At 42.0% G+C, this 21,188-nt stretch overlaps 2 protein-coding genes across 2 annotated transcripts in view; one reads left to right on the top strand and one right to left on the bottom strand.

The window, feature by feature from the left end:
- LOC140249932 (kinesin-like protein KIF28) overlaps positions 1–12,364 on the top strand; it is a 22,087-nt gene extending 9,723 nt beyond the window's left edge. Inside the window, exons 13-25 of the mRNA XM_072332208.1 lie at positions 651–741; positions 1,636–1,690; positions 2,065–2,188; positions 2,694–2,838; positions 4,422–4,540; positions 5,250–5,357; positions 6,763–7,037; positions 7,906–8,040; positions 8,700–8,866; positions 9,247–9,353; positions 9,718–9,868; positions 10,113–10,300; positions 12,203–12,364. Coding sequence (XP_072188309.1) covers positions 651–741; positions 1,636–1,690; positions 2,065–2,188; positions 2,694–2,838; positions 4,422–4,540; positions 5,250–5,357; positions 6,763–7,037; positions 7,906–8,040; positions 8,700–8,866; positions 9,247–9,353; positions 9,718–9,868; positions 10,113–10,300; positions 12,203–12,364 — 1,827 coding nt within the window. The remainder of the gene's footprint in view (positions 1–650; positions 742–1,635; positions 1,691–2,064; positions 2,189–2,693; positions 2,839–4,421; positions 4,541–5,249; positions 5,358–6,762; positions 7,038–7,905; positions 8,041–8,699; positions 8,867–9,246; positions 9,354–9,717; positions 9,869–10,112; positions 10,301–12,202) is intronic.
- Positions 12,176–21,188, bottom strand: SCCPDH (saccharopine dehydrogenase (putative)). The gene is made up of 12 exons (XM_072331018.1): positions 20,853–21,188; positions 20,641–20,753; positions 19,759–19,839; positions 19,169–19,298; positions 17,638–17,687; positions 17,025–17,155; positions 16,401–16,518; positions 15,696–15,815; positions 15,521–15,577; positions 14,906–15,017; positions 14,031–14,112; positions 12,176–13,602 (listed from the first exon to the last, which is right to left on the bottom strand). The coding sequence occupies exons 1-12, from the start codon at positions 21,055–21,057 to the stop codon at positions 13,497–13,499; spliced, it is 1,305 nt and encodes a 434-aa protein (XP_072187119.1). The 5' UTR covers positions 21,058–21,188; the 3' UTR covers positions 12,176–13,496.

Below are 21,188 nucleotides of genomic sequence, written 5' to 3'. Positions count from 1 at the left end.
AACTCCAGTCTTGGAGTTTAAACTCAGTTTGGTGTTTGCTCCTGTCTTGTAATCTTTAGGATTTGTTCACACGCTTCAGATAAATTCACACACTTCTTTGCCAGCAATGCGCCAGCACAGCCCTCTTGGGACTTTTTAGCTTGGGAAAACTGGTGATAATTTAGTCCTTGATTGTGGCTCCACAATATCATGTTGAATTTTGCTTGAGTTAAGATAACAGAATAAGCTGTCTGCTTTTACTACTGGTGTGTATATTATAGCTTCTTGCTTTTAGTTTGCAGTTTTATGGAATCATTACTTAAATAAAACTTAAAAGTGCCAGTGAACGCACTAAGCTTTGTTACATTAACTCTGACTTGTGTCATTTCAAAGTCCTTGACAAAGAGAGACGAAGATTCTTTCCTTTAAAGCTAGTCATATTATAAACACCCTGGAACTCGGAGACTATGAGTATGTATCACAATGCAGCCCTCTTTAGTGTTAGGCATTTATATTGGGGCGGGGGGGACGTTTTTATGTAAGCTGCTGTATGGTGATGTCTTTAAAAAGAAAAACCACCAAAAACTGGAACTCTATGTGTAATATTAGCTGTTATTTCAAGCTTTCAGGTGTACCCCACTGAAATTATATATTTCTCAATTCTTGCACAGGAGAGGTGGATGATGGAAACGTTCCCATATCTCCTGAATATCAATGAAGATCCTCAGCTTTCATGGGTTCTCAAGCATTTCATTCAGGATGGTAAATGCTTTTTAAAGTCCTGAAGTCAGCATATGAATAGTGCTTTCTGTGCTTGGACTCTCACATAACAGAACTGTGGTCACACTTGGTTATTCAGCCATAGGAGTCAAAATTATTTGCTTTATTTCTTAAGCTCTTGACAACTTTTTTCTCTATTATAAAGTCTGTGTTCCATCTGAGATCAGAGCTGAAGATTTTTACTGTGAGAAGTGTTTCTATTGCAAAAAATGCTACGATGCTCTAGACAAATAAGTCATATACAATAGAAAAGTAAGCCATACTATCCAATCTATTGGATGTTGTTTACTTCTTCCCCTAAAAATGTTGGTTTAAAAATATGAACCTCCATTATGAAAGCTGATGATCCAATGCTAACCACGTTCCTCTTGCCTTCCTCCTTATTGCCTGAGCACCCACTTCTACGTAGGCTGTTTTTTGCTGGTTTTCCACCACTGACTTAGGGCTACAGTTATAAGATTTGGTATTTGGAGATCAGGCACTCTGTTGCATACAGGGTATTTAGTCTGGTTGTGCTTCCCCACTGTTTGCTGGTAGCGTACCCCAGGAATTTCTGAGAGCTCTCAGATACATTTGTAATTGGTTTTGTGTTGACCCAAAGGCCACGTGGAATGAATCCTTTTTGTTTCTCAGCATCAAGTCTTGTCTCTAAAGAGAGAATGACTGACTATATTGTCATATTCAAGTAGTAACACTAGTATGAAAGGCTTGTGCCAAGCACAGCTCTTCACACTAATGCAAAGGAGAAAAGGTAAAAAGGAATGTAAAAGCTTCAACGCTCTTTACCTATTGGTGTTTAAAGCGCATACAATTTATACTGGAAAATGCCTTTTTTTTTATTTTTTTATTTTATTTTTTTTTTTATTTTTATTTAAGGTACTTGTGATGTTGGTCAATCAGCCTCAAATGCCATAATCCTAAGAGGTTTGGGGTAAGTACATTAACTTATAGAAAACAAGATGTTTTCTTTCACGATCCTCTTGTTTTTTGGTGTTAATTTTATTATTATATTTTTTAATTTAAGGAAATGTAATAAACTGCATAAACATGGGATATGATTATTTTGAACTTTTTATGGGAAGTGAAAGGCTGTAGCATATGACTGACAAGCTTCTTATGTTTCTAGGAACTGCCATTCTTGTAATGGCTAAAATGTGAAGCCAAATTGGCACTTAGCACAGAGCCCCACTGCCTCTTGAGTGGCAGCCTAAATGTATCATGTTTGAAATTCTGACTTAAGTGTTCTATGATGTTTTTCAAATGAAAAACAAGAAGTGAATCACAAGTAAATTTGACATCTTTCAGCATTTTGGACAAACATGCCACATTTACAAATGCTGATGGCAAAGTTACTCTAGCACCACGGGATAAGTGCAAGGTTGTTGTGAATGGAGTGACCATCACAGGGGAAACAGAACTGCAGCACTCGGTGAGTATCTTCTTTGAACATAAAACAAAACTCTGGAGGGAAAAAACACTAAGTCCAAACCAAAGGTTGAGAACGAGCACTGTGTCTTCCAACAGAATCATGTGTCTAAGGGAGGGTCAATTTTATTTACTTATTTAAAATCAGTCCAGTGAAGCAGTCTTGCTCTGAAGGAGATCAGAATCTTTGTTCAGCTTCAGAATGATTTATTGGTACAGATGCAGATAACCTCTGTGCCTTTCTTATGGAAGTCTTAAGCAATTTCTTCTGTGAACATGACAGACCAGAATCAACAGACATCAAATGAATCTTAGCGGGGTTCATCCTCACCTCAAACAAAATCAGTCCTTGCCAGAGGACTTTGTGGAAATGGTGACTATTCCTGTGATTCAGTAAAGGCATATTGTCTTCTTTCACAAGGGAGAAATCCACTACTGACCACTGAATGCAGTGGCACTTGACATGTTGTATCCCTGATTTTAGAGCATCCTTTGTCTGAACATTTCAGGATCGTGTTATTTTGGGATCAAACAGTGCTTACCTCTATGTCGGACCACCTGCACAGAGAACAGAGGAGGACCTGAGCAGATATGACTACGATTTCTTTCAGTCTGAGTTGGCAGCAGCAGAAGGTTTCAGTGTGGATAAACTTGGTGAGTGTTAGTACTTGTGCGTGGGGTGACGTTATTCTGAGGGACTGGTGTTTCATCACCTTGGATCATGTGCAGACATCTTCAGAACCTGCCTTGTCATTCTGCAGCTTCCACGCTGTTCTGTGGGCTGGAGGCCGTGCAGTGCTTTGCACAGAAGCAGCTGTGAATCACACTAATTGCTTGATACCTATCTGCTGCTTACAATAGAAAGAGAAATGTGTTTTGTTTGAATTTATTTTACTAGTTTGTATGTTGTTTCATGAAACCAAAAGCTTGTCTAGTAGCTGTTACTTGTTTATACTGTTGTGTTCCTAAATAGTAATGTGTGCACTTGCCCTCTGTGTCAGAATGAGACTTTCCTGCAAGCCATTTTAATATGTTTAGTCCAGTAAAATGTTTGGTTTGTAAATATGAAATAGACAAACCTAACATCCAGCGAGTATTTACTATAGATATTCTGCATTCAAGTATTTATCATTCTTTAAGAACCTGGGGGTATGTGTTGTTTATAACTGTGTACTAATCTGCCTGACCATTTTGTGTTATTAAGTGTCTCTTACATTTCTCTGTTACTCCATCCCCATACAAGCATGCAGTAGTCGTTCAGCCCCAATGAGCAGTCAGCATAATCATGCTGCTGCCTCCAGGTGTTTGGCTGAGGTGTAACCAAGTGCCTGTGATGAGTGGCTGTGGGAGGGCTGAAGGCACACATAGGACTCAGTTGAGATGCCTGATGCTCCATGGCATTGCTGTCACTCGCCCAGTGAGGGGTGCAGTGAATGCACATCTGAGCACCTGTGTGTAACTAGCTGTTCTGAGGGAAGTTTGTGCCTCGTGTCCAGCTGTGTCACCAAAGCTGCAGGTGTTCAGAATGGGCTGAGCCAGTTCTCCAAATATACCTGCAGCAAAATCCTCTGCCTGAAGCCCACTTTTCTAATATGATCCCTGGAGCCTGCCCAGAGAAGAGCAGTGAAGCTGCAGAGAATTTGGTGCACAAGGCTTATGGGGAACAGCTGAGGAAACTGGGCTTGTTCAGTCTGGAGAAGAGGAAGCTCAGGGGAGACTTTATTGCTCTCTACAACTGCCTGAAGAGAGGTTATGTGAGCTGGGAGTCAGTCTCTTCTCCCAGATAACAATGATAGGACAAGAGGCCTGAAGTTGTTCCAGGTTGAATATTAGGATAAACTTCTCAGAAAGGGGTGAGGCACTGGAACTGGCTGACCAGGGAAGGTGATGGAGTCACTATCTCTGGAACTGTGAGATACAGAGAGATGTAGATTAGAGGGCATCATAGGGATGAGTGGGTGGTTGGACTGGATGATCTTGATGGTCTTTCCAACCCTTATGATTCTATGATCATCTTTTCAGCCTGATTCTGGAAGTGAGCTCAGCTAAGCTGCTTTCACACTGCCCCTCTCCCTATGAGACATGAGCAGGTTGGATGTTGAATGTCCAGCTCAGGGCAAGACAGTGGCATTGGCCAGGGGCTTTTCATTGCTTTCTGGCTGAGAACAAGTGCCCCTCTAAAGCTACCTACAGGGGATGACAGCCTGCTCACCTCTCCTGTTCATATATTCCTGAAGGCACTGTGGGCAGTGGGCAGAACAGAGCAGATCCCAGCGTCCTGGCGGTATTTCATGACTACATCAAGCTGATGCCACTGGTGGAGGAGGCAAATCAGATGAGCCAGGAGCTGAGGAAGGTGAGAACCCTGGCTTCTGTGGGTCGCACTTGTTTTGCACAATATTGAGCATGAATAGGAAGAACTGTAAGAGCATCTCCCATTACTTTTGGCTTTCCACTTTCTCCATTCTTTCATTTTCCTCATCTCCCTCAACACCTTGTGGGCAGAGGCGGGACATGGGGTGAGTGTGAATTTGGGAGTGCAGGCTGCCAGCAGCATTTCAGGGCCATTGCTCTGTATAAATATGCTAGCAGCGGCTGATTCTGTGCTTTCTAGAGAACAAGAGCTCCAAGAAGGGAGAATTTCTCCTCAGGCTTGTTCTTCAACACTGGAATATTGAGACAGATCCAAGGGCAATCTAAATGGACAATAATAACTTTTGAGTATTTAAACTAAGTAGCTTCTGGAGGAGATTCCTGAAGAAAAATTGAAATACATTGGTTAGGATAAAGGTTCTCCTTTCTCTGTGCAACCTCATGGCAGAGTGCTATGTCAGTACTATGTCAGTGGGGGAGGTAAAGGAAGCCTCATTCCAGGTGGATTTCAAACATTTGAAATAGAGGGGATGTCAAATCCTGGGCACTGCAGAAATTTAGTGGTGAGAATTTCCTCTGTAAGCAGGATCACATAAATCTCTAGTATTCATTTTAAAGGAAAATATTGCCAACTTGCATAGCTAAAGGTGTCTTGGGTATGAATGTGCTGAAGAAACTTTTTTAATTAATAGGACCTCAAATTTGAATTGAAGGTGAAAAATCTGGCCTTATCAGACTCCAGAGGCCATGACCTACAAAAGGAAATAACAGTAAAAGTGACACATGAAACTACACAGCAGGTAAGAAGGCTGAACAAGTCAGCCTTATATGCAAAGAAAATGTTTAAAGAGAAGATAAGGAATATACATGCTGAATGCTCATCCTTGTGGAATCCTTGCAGTATTGTCTGTGCTGTGCCCTAATGGAGCTGTGCTCTTTTACTCTCCCACTCTTTGATGCCCATCTTCTGTACCACCATACATGGATTACTCTCTTCCCAAGCCATTGCTGGATCTATTCAATTATCAGGAGGAACCCATTTTACTGCTTGTACATGGAGCGGCCATTCTCCTGGGTAGCCTGTATTATCTACAGGAGATCCCTGAGGTGTATTAGTTCTGCCCCTAAAGGGCTGATCTGCCCTGGCATGTGTGTGTACACTTAGCTACTCTCAAACACTCTGTTGCTGAACTTCTTGACAGGGATGCTCCTGTTGTAGTGAAATAGGCACATTTGATGTGGAGAAGCTGTTGGAAAACCTCACAGTGAAGGCACTCACTGCCAAGAACTCACTGATGGTTCTCTATAGCCACTGGTGAGCACCAGGTCACATCCTTGTTGCAGCTGGTCATTGGCTGCTTAGCAACAATGCTTCACCTTTTAAATAATGGAGGAGGGAGCTTTATTACTCTGTTCTAAAACAAGAGGTTTTCACAACTGATGGACAAAGAAAAGCAATTTTATATTTTCACTTCTTGTACTTAATAGCACACTCATAATTGATTGCCCATTCTGATTTGTGAATTGTCAGCTTGCAGGAATATTTGATAATGTAAATTATCCTCATTTTACCATCATCAATGTCCATTAATCTTTCAAACCATCAGAGCTGCAATGTGTAATGCTGTTGCTTTCTTGTGAAAGCATTTCCAGTTGTTCTTGCATAAAATTAGCCTGTACCAAGCTTAGGTCATAGAGACGATGCTCTTTCTGTGTTATTTAAAAACACAGTGATGGAACCAGGAGGAGCCTCTAGATCCAAGCAGAGTGATTCATTTAGATTTTCAGTAGTGTTTTCTTGTCTACCTGTTGGAAGAACAAATAATATTAAAGCTGAAAGCAGAGGAAAATAAGACCACGGGAAAACTCTCTTAATGCAGAAGAATCAAATTAATGAGCAATACTGGGTCGGGCTGAAAGGAAGAGGAAAGGTAGTTGTGTTCTAATAAATCTCTGAAATCTCCGTTCTACATAATATATGATCCTCTCCCTGGAGCAGAGCCTTAAGTCTCACGCTGCTTTATTGTGGGTGAAAGGTCCAAACATCTATCTGTAACAAAAATCCTCTCTTTCTTTTCCTGCATTCTTTTGTGTTTATATGAATTCTGATGTAGTTTGGTCAGAACAATTTATTGTATGTAAATAGGTGGAGGAATGCCTTGCTGTTGTCTGTGTCCGTGACTGCCCAAATCACTTCATCCACAGGTGTGGGTATGGTCGAAGGCCAAGTTCATTAACAGGAAGTTCCTAATGGAGGAACTTTACCAGCGCTTTCTGGAAGGGGAGGATCCAGCCGTGAACCAGGACAGTGATCCATTCTGGGACCCAGTGGAGGCTGTCCATGTGGGATCTGCACATGTTTGGCTGCAGGCACTGGCGTACCACATGAGGCTGGAGGAGCAGGCTGAGCTGCTCAACTCTGAGGGACTGGAAGAGGCTGTTGTGCTGATAAATCTGTCTCCTTGCTCCAGTGATGGGAGGTAACCATCCACAGCCTCTGACCTGGGGTCTGTTGGTCATTCCTTGTTCAGGGAACTTGGGAAGTTTGCCTGCTGAAATGCTTAACTGAGAATAGAAGTTGGAAATGATGAGCAAAATGGGGAAGAGGGAGACAGATCTCACTGGTCTAAGTGGGAGTGGGGATCAGCTCCAGACTCATTAGATAAGGTGATGGGTGGTGAGTCATAATTCCGCCTTTGCTGAATTGCTCTGGAGGGCCCCAGGAATTGAGTTTCTCACAGTCTCAGCCCTGCTGCCTGACAGCTTTGTCCCTGTTCCCAGATGGAGCTGGCATCTTGCAGGGAAGGGACAGCCAGAGCCAGGTAGTCCTACTGCAATGTCTGCAGTGAGATTGATATACCAGCACCTACTCCTTACACCTGGAAATCTGAAAGCTTGGTATATCACAGTGAGCTGCTTTTAGTTTAGCAGCATTACAGTCAACACTGAAGCTTCTTCATCTAGGGAGGAAATAAATACACAGCAAAATAGATTCAGGTTAGTTCTCCTCTGTTTGAATGGTTCTTGTGTCCATATTGTCATGATGGACTTGTTTGTTTTCTCTTTCAAGCACTTCTATTTTGTGTATCATAACATCCGATAATGAAGGTTACATTGCTATCTGGGAGATCTGCAGGGGGATTTAAAAACAACAACAACACAGCATACCAGCTATCATATAAACCTGGCATTTGGTTTGCTACTAAGGGATAATTATCCACACGTTCATGTCAAATAGCAGCAGCTCTTCTTTCTAACCCCAGTGTCCCCTTCCTTTCTGTTATCACCCCGTTTGATGTTGATCAGTGACCTGGGTCAGATACGCTGAGCTGTCCTTTCTGTTGGCAGACTCTTCAGGGAGGACGAGATGGTTATTGATCCACTGGAGCTGCTGGAAAGAAGGGTTGATTTCCAGATTCACATTGCAGAGTGCCTTGGAGTCAAATGGCTGCGAGGCGCTGTGGGAAGAGGCATTCAGATCGGGTATTGTGTTGCACCACTGCCTGGCCACATCAGCATAATGCCACTTTGTGCTTTTGGTGAAACTGAGAGCACATTTAGCCTTGCTCCTGTGGAAGTCATGAGCCCACATAACCCATTATCTGTTTTGCTTGGGTCTTTGAGCTGCAGTAAGAATTTAACCTTGAATGTGTGAAACAACAGAAGATACGTCGTGTTGGCCTAAAAATATCACTCCCATTTTTAAAAACTCTGTGTCAAGCAAGGATTTTCATGGCTTTGTTATCCACAGAGAAATGGGTGGGGTGGAGCTGGAGAAATGCCCCGTGGATTACTGAACAGAATAGGCAGAAAGCTGGAGGTCTCAGCACAAACAAAGGACTTATGAATATTTTAAAGCTTTTGTGCATTCTTGACAGCGTGCCAGGCTGCTCCTGTCAACACAATAAACACTAAACATTATTAATGCACAGTAGTATTTTCACATGTCCTGTGGGTGCTGTATGACTGCACGGGGCACTTTATTAAGCAGGAAAGAAGAGCTGACCTTGAAACGCTACAGTAATTGTTGCTGCTCAACTTCTGTGTCTTGTTTTAATAGCTGACCTTTTCAGAGACCAGATTGGTTTTGAATTATTATCATTATTATTATTATTTGTAATGCTTGCATTTTATGTCTTTAGGTTTAGAGTTTATGATCTCCCCCGGTGCTTATACACAAAGCCTGTCTGGGGAAGCGTCAATCCGAAGATAGAGGAAACAGTCCATTTCTCAGCTCTGAATGCTTCCTATGAATTTTTGAATTACTTACAGAAAAATGCTTTAATTGTTGATTTATGGGGCCTCCAAGGTATTTCTTCTCCAAAATTTCCACTTTTGAAAGTTGTGCGTTACATATTTCATATTCAGTGATGCTTTGGAGGTAGAATCAGACCATATTGTCCATAGTTATGGATACAGAACTGCTTGGAGGAGGATCAGCTCAATTATTCAGTAAAATATTAATCCAGAGTATGAAAAATGGCTAGTGGCTTCCTGATTTCATTTAAAAATGAGGATGCCGGCCTGCAGCTTGGCTGAAGTTTTAAGGAAAAGGCTCTGTCTGTCAGAGTTTAAGAGGAGCCTGTTTATTTCTACCTTAAATGTTGCATGCAGTGTAAAAGAAGGGCACCAACAGCAGTGGGCTTGTGTTGGCTGAGCCCTGAGCATGCTGTCTTTACTCTGCTGCAGAAGGTTGCACGGAGATGGACTCCTCCCTTGATGGCCTTTTGCTCACAGCTGAGGGCAGCGTTGTGGTTGATAATCCCAAAGCTCTGACTGCAAGCAGTGCTGCTCTGGTAAGTGTACTTACTGACACCGCCTTCTGAGAAACCCACTTGATTTTAATGGGAACATGCGACAAGCGAGGGCTGCAGGGAAACATCTAATTAAGCAGAGCACAGTGCTGCACACTGAGCCTGAGTGCTCCCAGAGTACCACTCTGGAGCACTGTGTGGGCTGACAGAGCCTGACAGGGGCTGAGAGTGTCCATCTGAAGCCACTGAGAAAATTGTTTTCAAAATTCAATATCCTGAAGAGCGTTCCGTTGCCCTCATTGGAACATCCATTTGTCCATGTACGAGTGCTTTTGATAGACAGAATCGATGAAGATTTGGTGCTACTTACCTGAACTGCAGTTTTCTAAAAGAAACACCACCGTAGGATGCAGCTGTCGAGGTGCCTGAACTGTACCGGAAACTGCTGCAGATGGAACAAGAGACAGAGCTGCTGAGGGAGCTCAACAGAGCTTTAAGAGAAGAAAACACTCTCCTTAAAGACAAACTGAAGAAATGGGACACGGGACACCATGAAAGTCAGTGCCCATCACAAACTGTCTCTGTATTGCATGCTTTTGTTATAGTTCTTCCTTACCAGCACTGCTTCTGGACACAGGCTATACAGAAAGTTAATTTATGTCTCACTGGCGTTTCTTTTCCTCTGACAAAGGAAATTAGCTTGCCTCTTTCAATGGCAATAAGTTCAGGACTGAGTGACTGCTTTCAGTTTATTAATAAAAACAGTCTCCATTTATTAATAAGTAATCTCTTCTATTTTAGAGAAGAAATCTGAGTCACCCACCAAGGCAGTTAAAATGAAGCAGTATGCATCATCAAGAGACGCTGAAGAGATGTGCAGCCATCGGACCAGCTGCGATGCGGAGCTTGCCAGGGCCCTTAAGGCATTCTATCAAAGCATGAGTGTAGTCAGACAGCAATTCCTTCAGTTGAAGGATTCCAGGCCACCAGTAAGTCTTTATTTTTTTTTTTTTCTTATTTGCAATAATTTAAGCATCTGAGGCTGTTTTCCAGTTCTAAGGAATTTTGTCTTAACTTAAGGAACTGGGAAGTGAAAGTATCACAGGGTCACAAGATCATTGAGGTTGTGCTACAGTGGGTATCCTGCTCTGGAGGGGAACTCATTGTTTCCATGTGTTTTGCACAGAGCAGAGGTTCTGTCTAGGACTGTAAACACTGTGAAGTCTGCAGGTTAAAACTGGGGGTGCTGAACAGACTCAAACAGGCGTGTTGCTACAGAAGTGTTTGCCTACCAGGGAAGCTGTGCTGTAACCAAGCCTGTTGTATATCTACTTAGTGCTTAGGGTGGTTGTGTTGTCATCATCTCGTTCATAAAGTTGCTTCAGAATGATGCAAATTGGCTTTTAGAACGTGGTTGGCTCACTATTCAGCAGATCTTCCAGATTGCTTGACAACGAAGCTATTATTTACTCAAGCTGGCAAGGGGACTTTATGGTGTATATTGGCTTTCCTCAGTATGACCTTTTCACAAGGGTTGTAACTCGTCCTGTTACTGCTCAACAGCCCCATTTCTTGCCAGCATTGTTCTGATTTTTCTTCCTCTATGTAACCTTCAGTTACGCAGGGTAAGAAAGCCTTCTAAACTAGTGTATCATTTTACAGTTTTCACCACTTAAGGTTTTTCTGCACAGAACAAGTTAGAAACACCTAAACAAGGGTTTGCTTTGCCCCCTTAAGTATTTAGCCTAAAACACAGCTCAAGATTTGGAGAGCCATCCTGACTTCCAGCAGTCATTTGAGCAAGCTTGTATTGAGTACTGTAAAGCTACATACATAAATGCAGGCTAGTACATTACTTTAGGAAACATTTATAACAACTTTTTAGGCCTTAAGACTGTCTTGAACTGTTATCACCCAGGGCAGAAAGCATCAGTGACTTACAACCTAACCTAAGGAAAAAGCTGTTCTTCATGTGATTGTAGGGAGGAAGGGAAAGAAGTAACACACACACACAAAAGAAAACAAAATCCACTACCTTCCTCAATTTAATATTGTAAGTGCAGTAGTTCTGGCATCTGAGTTAGGAGTGGCATGATCTGAATTCTAATCCAACAAATACTTTAAGTCTGACTGTATTGAAGAACCACATACCACGTTTCCTTTGTTAGTAGCTGATCATTATTGCCTCTCACTCTGGCCTAATTCGTAGCTCACAGAACCACATTGCATTGTTGGTGTAACAGCTGTGGGGATACTGATCAGAGTTTTTGATCTCATACTAGGATACTTTAATTATAGAGCAAATGTATATTTCTTCAGATGTCAGTATATTTTTTTCTGCAACTGAAGAACAAAATTGTGTATTGACAAAGATATTAGATGCTTACAGGCTATTCGTTTCTAAAACCTGCTGCTTAACTTTGGGTTATTTAGTAGCAAGGGGCGCTTGGTGGTTATCTCAAGGACAATGCATGTTGTCAAGTCACAGGAGCTCTTCTGTGCCTACATTAAAAATATATAGCCACTAGGTTAAAGTTAGCTATGAAGTTAATACATAGCCCTCCAGCCTTGAATGGCTGGTGTCCAACCTTACTCCTTTAGATGCTGCTGCCAATAGAGTGAGTGGTGTAATTCATCTGGCCTGGATAAAGAGCAAAGCTATACTCCCAAGCACATCCTTTCAGCTGTGGTACATGCTATTCTTGGCAAAATAACATGTAATTATGATCCTAATTTTAGTTTTTGAACCTGCAGTTTGTCCTACCACTTGTCTCCCTTTTGTTCAGTTGCCACCTAAGTTATCCCATGAGACCCTCCGGTAGCCTTTGGTGTAGAAGTAAAAAAAAATGACATGACTGTTGAGCCGACTAATTTCTTTTATTATGTTTTAGCAGGAAGATAATTTGCAGGTACTACGTCTTTTTACAGAGACACAGTCACAACTGATAAGTGATTTTGGCCAACAACTTGAGTCTACAGTTTATAAGCTGAAAAGCGATGTTGCTCTTATAGTTAAGAAGAAACGAGAATGCATAACACACAGCAAACCTTGAGGATCCCTTTCTAGGAATACATCGAAGTGCACGTGAGTTTTCAGTTTGCCTTTATGTTAAGTTCAGTCTCGAGCATTCCATGTACAGCACAATCAAGGCAGCTTGTTTGCGTGTGATGTCCCTCATTACAAATCTGCTTCAGGCTAAAACTAAAACTTGTAAGATTTCTGAAATACTGTATCTGCAACAGTGCTCTCATCTCAGCAGGTTGGGGGAAAAAAAGCTGTTATATATTATTAAATGTACACATACTAGAAAAAAATATTTTGCTAGATGTATTATCATTCAACCACGAAGAATGAGATATATTATCATGAATGGTAATTTAATATTTACAAACAAATGTGCTGTTCCAGCAGTTGAAGTCATTTAAGTAATTTAACTTCTCAGTTACTATACTGACAGGGCTGCTACTTGGTGCAGTCATACTGTAAATGCATCTTTCTTGATACTGTTTTGCATACTGCACACGTTCTTCTAGTCAGTCAAAACTGCAATTGGTCTCCAGCTAACTACACTGACAAACCCTACTCTCTGTGCTTTCTGGTTTTTAGTACGGCAAGCTAGTAAGGCTGAAAAGTCAACAAACCTTAAGACACCAGTACAGATCTTTAGAACAGTACAGCAAAAAGACAATTCTATTCCTCAAACCTTAAGTGAAAAACAACTATCGTTTGACTATGGGTAGTAAGGCTTTAAAAGTAGTAACGCCACAAACTAATAGTGCCTCTCCCACACAGACATGAGTAACTAGCGGTTTCCTCTGCTAAGGCACTTGGTATCCAGGGCCTGCCTGCTTTAAATAGTTGGGGCGAGAAGGCTGTGGTTAATTGTGAAGCAGAATGAATTAAGCAGTAACTGAGGCTACTGTTCTGCAACTTAAGGTGAAAGACATTAAACAAAGTTCTAGTACCCAATACATCACTGATTTTATATGTTCATGAATTAAGTCAGTATCCTCTATGGGTTTTCTCACAATAGGAAATATCACAATTTTAAACTCAATTCTCCACCCGTTTCTGCTCTAAACAACAGCACAATGCAACTGTTTTATGAGGAGGCTTTTCCAGCCTAATGAGCTTTATTGGAATGAGGCGCAGGTAAGATGTTAATTCGCACGGCTGTTTTGATGTCAGACTTCGGGCTGGCTGATAACAGAGAACTCAACACCGCGTCTGTTGAGGCGATCAATCAGTTTTGTTTTAGAGAAGGCGGCTCCTGGAGAATACACACCACCTCTGTTAACAACAATCAAAAGAGAAAAACCATTAGTGGTACAGTGGCTCAGTGACACATTCATTTGGAGTGTGATTCCCTGTCTAGGAAAGGAAACGCCATTTTGTCTCAGTACAGGAGGAATTGGGCAAACTTGTTATATTTAGAAGCTCATTTACACATTCAACAAACCCAATAGATATTATTCCTTGACTGAAAATATAGACTCTGGTTCAATGGTTGTGGCAAAAATGCTACTAAAAACGCAACTGCATCCTTTCAAATTGAAATGCAAATGAAGAACTATCTCCATTGCCTAGCAAGGACATGTTTAATAGCACTGCCCTTTGGGTGAAGTAACAAAGCAATTCACAGAGTTATAAAGAATCTGTTTCATCAAAAAGAATAACTGTAAGGGAAATGAAGCTGCTCTGCAAAGGAAAATACTCACTCTTTAGGCAGATGAGCTGAATCTTCCAGAAGAGCTACAGCTGCTTGAACCATTGCAATCGGTGTAGCAACATAGCCAGGCTCTAATGAAAAGCAAAAACCACAGCGTGTTCAAACACAGGTTCACATTTCTAATCTCTCTCTTGTATATGCAATGCTAAACTCTTTGCCAATCAAAATTGGTATCTCCATTTAAGAACAGGTTTGTTACCTAGTAAATCATCCCAAGTAGCAATGAGTGTCCTGTAAGAACTAAGGTGGACAAGTACCAGCTTCAAATACAGGCCTGTGACCACACAAGAACCTTCAGTATCACCTCACAGTCACAGAGGGCTCTCCACATCAGTTAAGCCCTGTGCTTAACTTCAGACCTTTTGATTTAACACACTACACATTTTGTTGTTTGTAGTAGCAGTGGTTCACTCCCTTTTAAATGTAGATTGTTGCTGTCTCTAAAGCTTAATTCCAGGAGTGGCCTGAACACTAGTACACTACAGCTCTAAACGACACCATATAACATACGGGCTTTAGGTTCACTCACAGGGGACTGGTACTAAGTGTGTAGAACCTGGGCTTTCTACAAACCACCCTCAAACCACTCTCCCTTTACTATTCTACTCTGGGAAAAAATGAGAATTAGTGTGATGACAGACAAAAGAAAAGAGAATGGCAAGCACAAGATACAGCGAGCTAGTTCATTTTTTCAAAAAGCAGGTTAAAACGAATGCTGGTATCCAAGGTAATATTCTGCAAAGACTGTTGACTTACTGCATGCTGCAAGCGCTTTACAAAGGCAAAGGGAATGGTAGTGGAACCACAGACTTTTATCAGATGAAGAAATGTGAGCCAAAAGCAGTCAGCTGCTAACGTACATACCTGGTCCCTTCACTTGAGTGCAGATCTTTACATTTGGTTTGCCATTCTGCGGATCCTGCCCCTCACTGTAACCCTCACCAAAAAACGTCATTGTGAAGGAGGTCCCATCCATCTGTAATGAGTAAGACAGGTGGCAAGTCACCAAAAACAATAATGCACTTCTATCAAGCAAATACAATTAGTAAAGCTCTATAATCCATCCAAACATGAGAGCAGTTATTTTGAGTTATTGTTTAAAAGGTACGAATGCATTTACATAATTTGGATATTCTAATCACCTCCACTTTATTGGAACAGTTAGTTATTGCCCTGAAGTCCATTTATTCTCTCATTGCTTTCAGGCTTGATTTTGCTGCAGTCTGTATATTGTGAACTATTCACATCACTACATGAGAACCAGCAATGTGATCCATTTTTTTTACAAGAACTCCTCATATTTTGATGTCCTACTAACAGGCAACATAGTTTTGACTATTCAAAAAGTCATCGGAACGGGTATACACAGTGTGTACTTAGTCTCAAAGAAATAAATCATCTCTAAGTGGTGGATGCCAGTTTACAACTGTACCATTACCACAAATTTCTTATGAGGTGGGATGGAAAGCAGCCAGTTACCTGCTTCTGGGTTGGTCCTTTCTTTGTGAAACGTCCAGCAGAGAAAAATTCTGGGTACTGCATAATGAGAAGGAAAAGAAAAATAATTATAAAAAAAACCCAACAATAAATCAGAGGGAACAAAAAGACTCCCACCACTTTGATTCTTTAATTCTTCTGTGCTTTGAATGCTTACTTTTGTCAGGAGTTTTCTTCCAAAGCTAAATTTCACAAGAAGAAGAAATAAAATGCCAGCAAACATCAGCTTCATTACAGAGCCAAGACCACCTACAGTCACATAAGCACCGTACTGTACCTACAACAGAAACATACCATCAGTGACAGAATTTACATCAATGTTTTTGCATTGATTCCTTTTAAAGATGCAACTTTTTTTATACAAATCCCTTCTGTTTGAAAAGAACCTTAAACAGCTGTCTTAGTTCTAAGTAATTGCAAGTAATGTTTCACTTGATAACTCATTATGAGAAGACAACTGCCTATAACAGGGGAGTTGGAACTAAATGACCTTAAAGGTGCCTTGCGACTCAAGCCATTCTAGAATTCCATGAACTATTTTGCTAACAGTAAAAGCAGGCTCAGCCAGCAGGATATAGTATGAAAAACAGCATCCAGAAGAACCTGTATTACATCAGGTCAAGCAAATTGACTGAAAGGTCATCAACAGAACAAGCTTCCTTCTTTACAGAAGGAAAAATTCATTGTTATTTTATCCAGCTACAAAAACTCTGCTACACAGATCTCCATAAAGAACTGTTATTACGTAGAGGGAGGAGTTGCTGAAAATTATCACGTATACGCACTGCAGTAATAACAGTCACTATATATATATATATATATACACACACACACACACACTGCAGTAATAGCAGTCACTTACTGGTGTTTCCTGCAACTGTGAATGCAAATAGCGCTGCGACCGTTTCACAACAGAAACATCAGATCCCATGAATGGAATTGAGTATTGTTTGAACTCCTGACTGTAAAACACAAGTCCTCTGCAAACAGAAAAAAAAACATTCGCAAGAAGTGTTCAAGTCTTCACCAAAGGGAAAGAAATAAACCATAACAGCGCTACCAATACTGGTTTTCCCTGAAGCATTTTCACAACATGATCTCTTCACTGAAGGCAAATCAAATCAATGATTCAGATTTATCCCTGGCTCAACTTGTAATTCCATGAACTACAGCCAGGATGGATTTGATAATCAAAATAAGTAAGATTCCCACACTTGTTTTTCCTGTTCTGCTGCTCGCTTCTGAAATGAAAGTAAGAAAGTTACCACGACTCTACCAGTCTTCCAGAATAAGTTCACTTTGAGGCCCAGGAACTGCTAACATGTTCCGCTATAATAAAATAGGAATTCAGTACCTTCAGCTCTACCAGACAAACATGTCTTTTTTTAATATTTAATAGTATGTTAACAATCTATATAATAAACACTGGAACAGTATTATATTACAGTATATGAACAACCTGTTTCACATCATAAGCTTCTTATACCTTCTCTTAAGTTTTGCACCAATGACTGGAACAGGGGAATATCCAATCTTCTTTCTAAGTGCCTTCAGGTTGCCCTGATCTGCAAGGCCGTAAACAGCTGACTTCCAGGTTCCATCGTGTATGCAAGAACCCTGATAAAGGCCAAGGAACAGTAATTAGTTCAGTAAAGGTTTCAGATATTATTTTAATAATGACCTTGGAGTCATTACGTAGTATTAGAAAATTATTACGTGCATGCATTATGATTACATGCACTATCAAAACAAATACCCCAACACTTTGCCATTTTCTGGCAACACACATACATCCATTACAGCTTATTTCTGTATGAATCCTTCCCAAGTCTCTGTGCAAATAAATTAACAACAAATACTAAGTGTTATTTCTTGAAACTGCTTAGCAGAACAAATTTTATGGAGACAGCCCATGGAAATGGATATTACAGAAGGGTGTTTCCTTGGGGTACTTTTATCAGCTTTTAAAGACTTGTCATCAGAGAACCGCCATAGCTTGTTCCTTGATGTGCGCTAATGCAACAACAGCTATTCCTATCAGCTATAGCAATGCTGCCCCAAATACCTCTGAGTTTCCACAAGGGTATAAACCAACTAACCTCAGGTCCACTTTTCACTGTCAGGAAACTTTCAACAGCAGTTAAGGTACCTGTAAGAGAGGAGAAAACAAAAGGTAATCATTGGGGACAAACAGGCAGATTTATTCACACACTTAGAGTACACTTTGGGAGCCTTAAATGGCAGCCCAGCAACATCACTGGTTGGACAGACAGAGTCACACTGTTATCTAACTCAGATTAGGATCCAAAGCTATTTTAGTTAGCAAGTATAAAATTTCATACATGAAGTACTTCAGCCACTTCAGACAACCAGTATTGTCATTGGTCATTAAATGCTAGCTGCTTTATCTAGTCAGTAACATCATGCAAAGAATAAATCAAAAAAGCAAAAGAATATTTAAAGGCAGAGTTAATTTTCCTCCAAGTTTTGAGATAAAGGATGATGTAGGCTGTGAAAACTACATGAACTAATGGAGCGTGGTAAATGTTACTACAATAAGTAATAATAATAATAAATTAAAATAAATCACACAACATATCCTAAACCAAAGGTTTCTTAGCTGTGACAAACAGCAAAACAACAACTCCACATTTTGCTTAGTTCTGCTTTGCTCACCTCTTCCTGAGATTAAAAGAGATAATTTAAATATAACAAGCAACTGGACAGACAGGTGCTAAAACCAGAAAGTCAAAACAGGATGAGCTGAAAGACATCTTTACTCAAAAGGCATCAACTTTATTTAAGCTTCCGATTCCAACACTGTGAGCACTCCAGATACTCATTTCCATGCCTCCTCTTCCTCTAATCAGGTCCTCCTACAGATGTAGTTTTATTAAACTGAAAGCTGATGATACACTACAATGTAAAGCATGTCATAGCAATTCTAATAGTAATAATGAAAGTAGAACATTTGGATACTCTTACTGGCCCTTCCAACTTTAAGTCTGAACCAATGAACAAAGTATCCTCATTTGGGACTAGGATGAAGTACTGTCTGCATAGAGTTAAATCATCTCATACCTTTTTCAAATATATTTACTCTCTGAGCTACTGTCCAGCTGCTCTCAGCAACAAAAAAAAGATATCAACAGTGCTATCTACGTTAGGTCCATATGACAACTGCTCAGTGCTGGCACTAGAGAAACAAAACTTAGCAAACCTAATTATTCACAGATCTGCAATCCCTTCCCCACGTGCACTGTGCCTTCCCACCTCATCCTTACAGCATTCTCACTGCACAGGTGGCTGAGAGCCAAGCATCACCTATGGGTGGATGCCCACATGCTTGCAGAGCAGCCCATTCCTGATAGCTGAGGCTCCTGTTCTCTCAGTGAGCAACACGACCTTGAATCCTTCCTTTACCTTATCACCAAATTTTTTGACTCTAGTGGGAACACGATTCACATTTCATTTTTTATCTACCAGATTTGGTTGAAACCAGTTAACTGGTAAAGGCAAGCAAAAGGCAGAGTGAAAAACTTTCCCCACAAGCACTGCTGTTTTAGGAAAACAATTAAAAACCATAATCTGCACGTCTTTATCAGCCTACAGACACGCTAAATAAGTCACCTTTCAATTTGTCTCTGGTGTACAGCACTCCCATATCAGCTGGTATGGAGTCAAAGCCACAGCTTCCAATGATGTACACTTTCTTCTCTGCAGCTTTTTCATTGTATTTCAGGTACATTCCTTCCAGAAACTAAAACAGAAGCAGGATAAATATTTTAAGTACAACCCAGTATTTGGCAATACCCAGTATTAACCATCAGCACTTTACTCTTGTATTCATAGCACCCTACAGACATCACGCTACTCGCAAGCATCTTCACATCAGATGCATGCTATTGCTGTTTTATGGTATGAAAATGCTGCAGCAGTGCAAAAAGAACATGAGCTACCCAAATTTCATACAGGGAATCATAAGCAAGATTTAAAGCAGAATTCAAACATCTTGGAGTTACTGACAATAGGGTCCGAGAGGCTCTTGTGTATTATGTGTTTAATCACCGTTAGGTGTTAACATATCCTAAAATCAGTTCTACTGTACAGTGGGAAGCAGAATTTGCCCACACGTTCACAAACACAGAAACATGGACCACAACAAACAAATGCTTTATTAGATCCCTAGCACCAAGTAGCATTGTTCCAAGCTCACGTACCTGGGGCTCTCCACTGATGTCAATGCAGCTTGCACCGTTTTCCACACAAGCTTTCACTACAGGCTCTCCAAAAAATCTATACTAAAGGAGGGAAAAAAAAACAGCACTCATAACAAAATAAAGCCCACAAAACTCACCCAGCTTGCTTTGTCTAAAGTATGTGTACCTACATGAGAAGTAAGCTCGGGTATTGATTTTGCTAAGTGGGGCAAAAGTAATGGTCTTGTCTTCGGGGGAGGGAGGGGCAGGAAGAGCAGAACAAACTTCATCGCTGATAACAGTTATCTCTCCTGAGAGAAGATAAGATCACCATAGCCAATTGCGTATATGTCACCTTGGTTTATGCTTTTTGCATCCATATTACCTGCATACTCTGTGGCTAACACCTTTCACAGAGCTGGCCATAGCCCAGCCACCAGGCTTCGCACTTTGATCTGCTCAGGCTGAGCTGGTGCAAGCTTTAAAGTGGCCAAGGACTTACACCACAACTCCAAGCGCTTCTTCCCTGTTCAAGGCCAGGCTGGACGTGGCTCTGGGCCACCTGGTCTGGTGGCTGACAGCCCTGCACACAGCAGGGGGGTTGGAACCACATGATGTGGTCCTTTTCAACCCAAGGCTCTTCTATGATTCTGTGATTCCCCAGAATTACTTCCAACCCGAACACCAATTACAACGCCTAGCATAAACCAGAACTCCTCTCTGGCTTACAATTGATTTCTTACGGTGCCTTTGAACGATGAGAAGAATAAAACCTAACTCTTCAGTGCGAGCTTTCCGTGCATTACAACACCCGGAAGGTTGGCGGGTCACCCTTGCACGGCAGATTTGGTCTAAGGCTCGTTTAGCGCCGAGGACCGCCGGGCCACGCGCGCCACAACTCACCGGGCCCACGCAGTTGAGCACCACCCGGGTCTGCTTCGCCATGGCGGCCAGCGAGGCCGGGTCGCCCACATCGCACAGCAGCACTCCGACCTCCGGGCCCAACGCCGTTTTCCCTGCGTACGGAGACCGCCGTCACACCCCCCGGCCGCGGGCCGAGCCGCCATCCCCCGCTCCGCCCCGCCGCCCCCAGGCCACATCGCCGCGGTCCGTACCCAGCCGCTCTGCCGCCCGCTCCAGCACCTCCTGCAGCTTGTTCCGGCTGCGCCCGGCCACGGCCCAGCGCAGGGGGCCGCGCAGCTCTCCGCCGCTCGCCGTCCGCGCCACCTCCTCCACCACGAACTGCCCGGTGAAGCCGCTGGCCCCGAACACCACCAGCTCGTAAGGCCGCTGGGCCGCTTCCCCGCTGCCGGCCGCCATGGCGAGGCGATCAGACGAGACGAGACGGGACGGAAGGCGGCGAAAAGCCTCACTGCCCCCTCAGCGCCTGGCAGCGGCCGGCACCGCGCGGCCCCGCCCCACGCCCAGCTCGAGGGGCGGCCGTTGGCGGC

The sequence above is a fragment of the Excalfactoria chinensis genome, chromosome 3 (assembly GCF_039878825.1).
Source record: "Excalfactoria chinensis isolate bCotChi1 chromosome 3, bCotChi1.hap2, whole genome shotgun sequence".
In the NCBI taxonomy this organism is placed as follows: domain Eukaryota; kingdom Metazoa; phylum Chordata; class Aves; order Galliformes; family Phasianidae; genus Excalfactoria; species Excalfactoria chinensis.
This window is presented reverse-complemented; position numbering and strand designations above follow the sequence as displayed.

Bases quoted from the DNA above. Each gene is read 5' to 3' on its own strand.
- SCCPDH (XM_072331018.1), bottom strand. From the start codon at position 21,057: ATGGCGGCCGGCAGCGGGGAAGCGGCCCAGCGGCCTTACGAGCTGGTG. The intron at 17,156-17,637 runs GTTAGTTGGTTT...GGCCTTTATCAG, and splicing joins CAGTGAAAAGTGGACCTGAG to GGTTCTTGCATACACGATGG. The intron at 15,816-16,400 runs GTAAGTGACTGC...TTTCTGTTGTAG, and splicing joins CACAGTTGCAGGAAACACCA to GTACAGTACGGTGCTTATGT.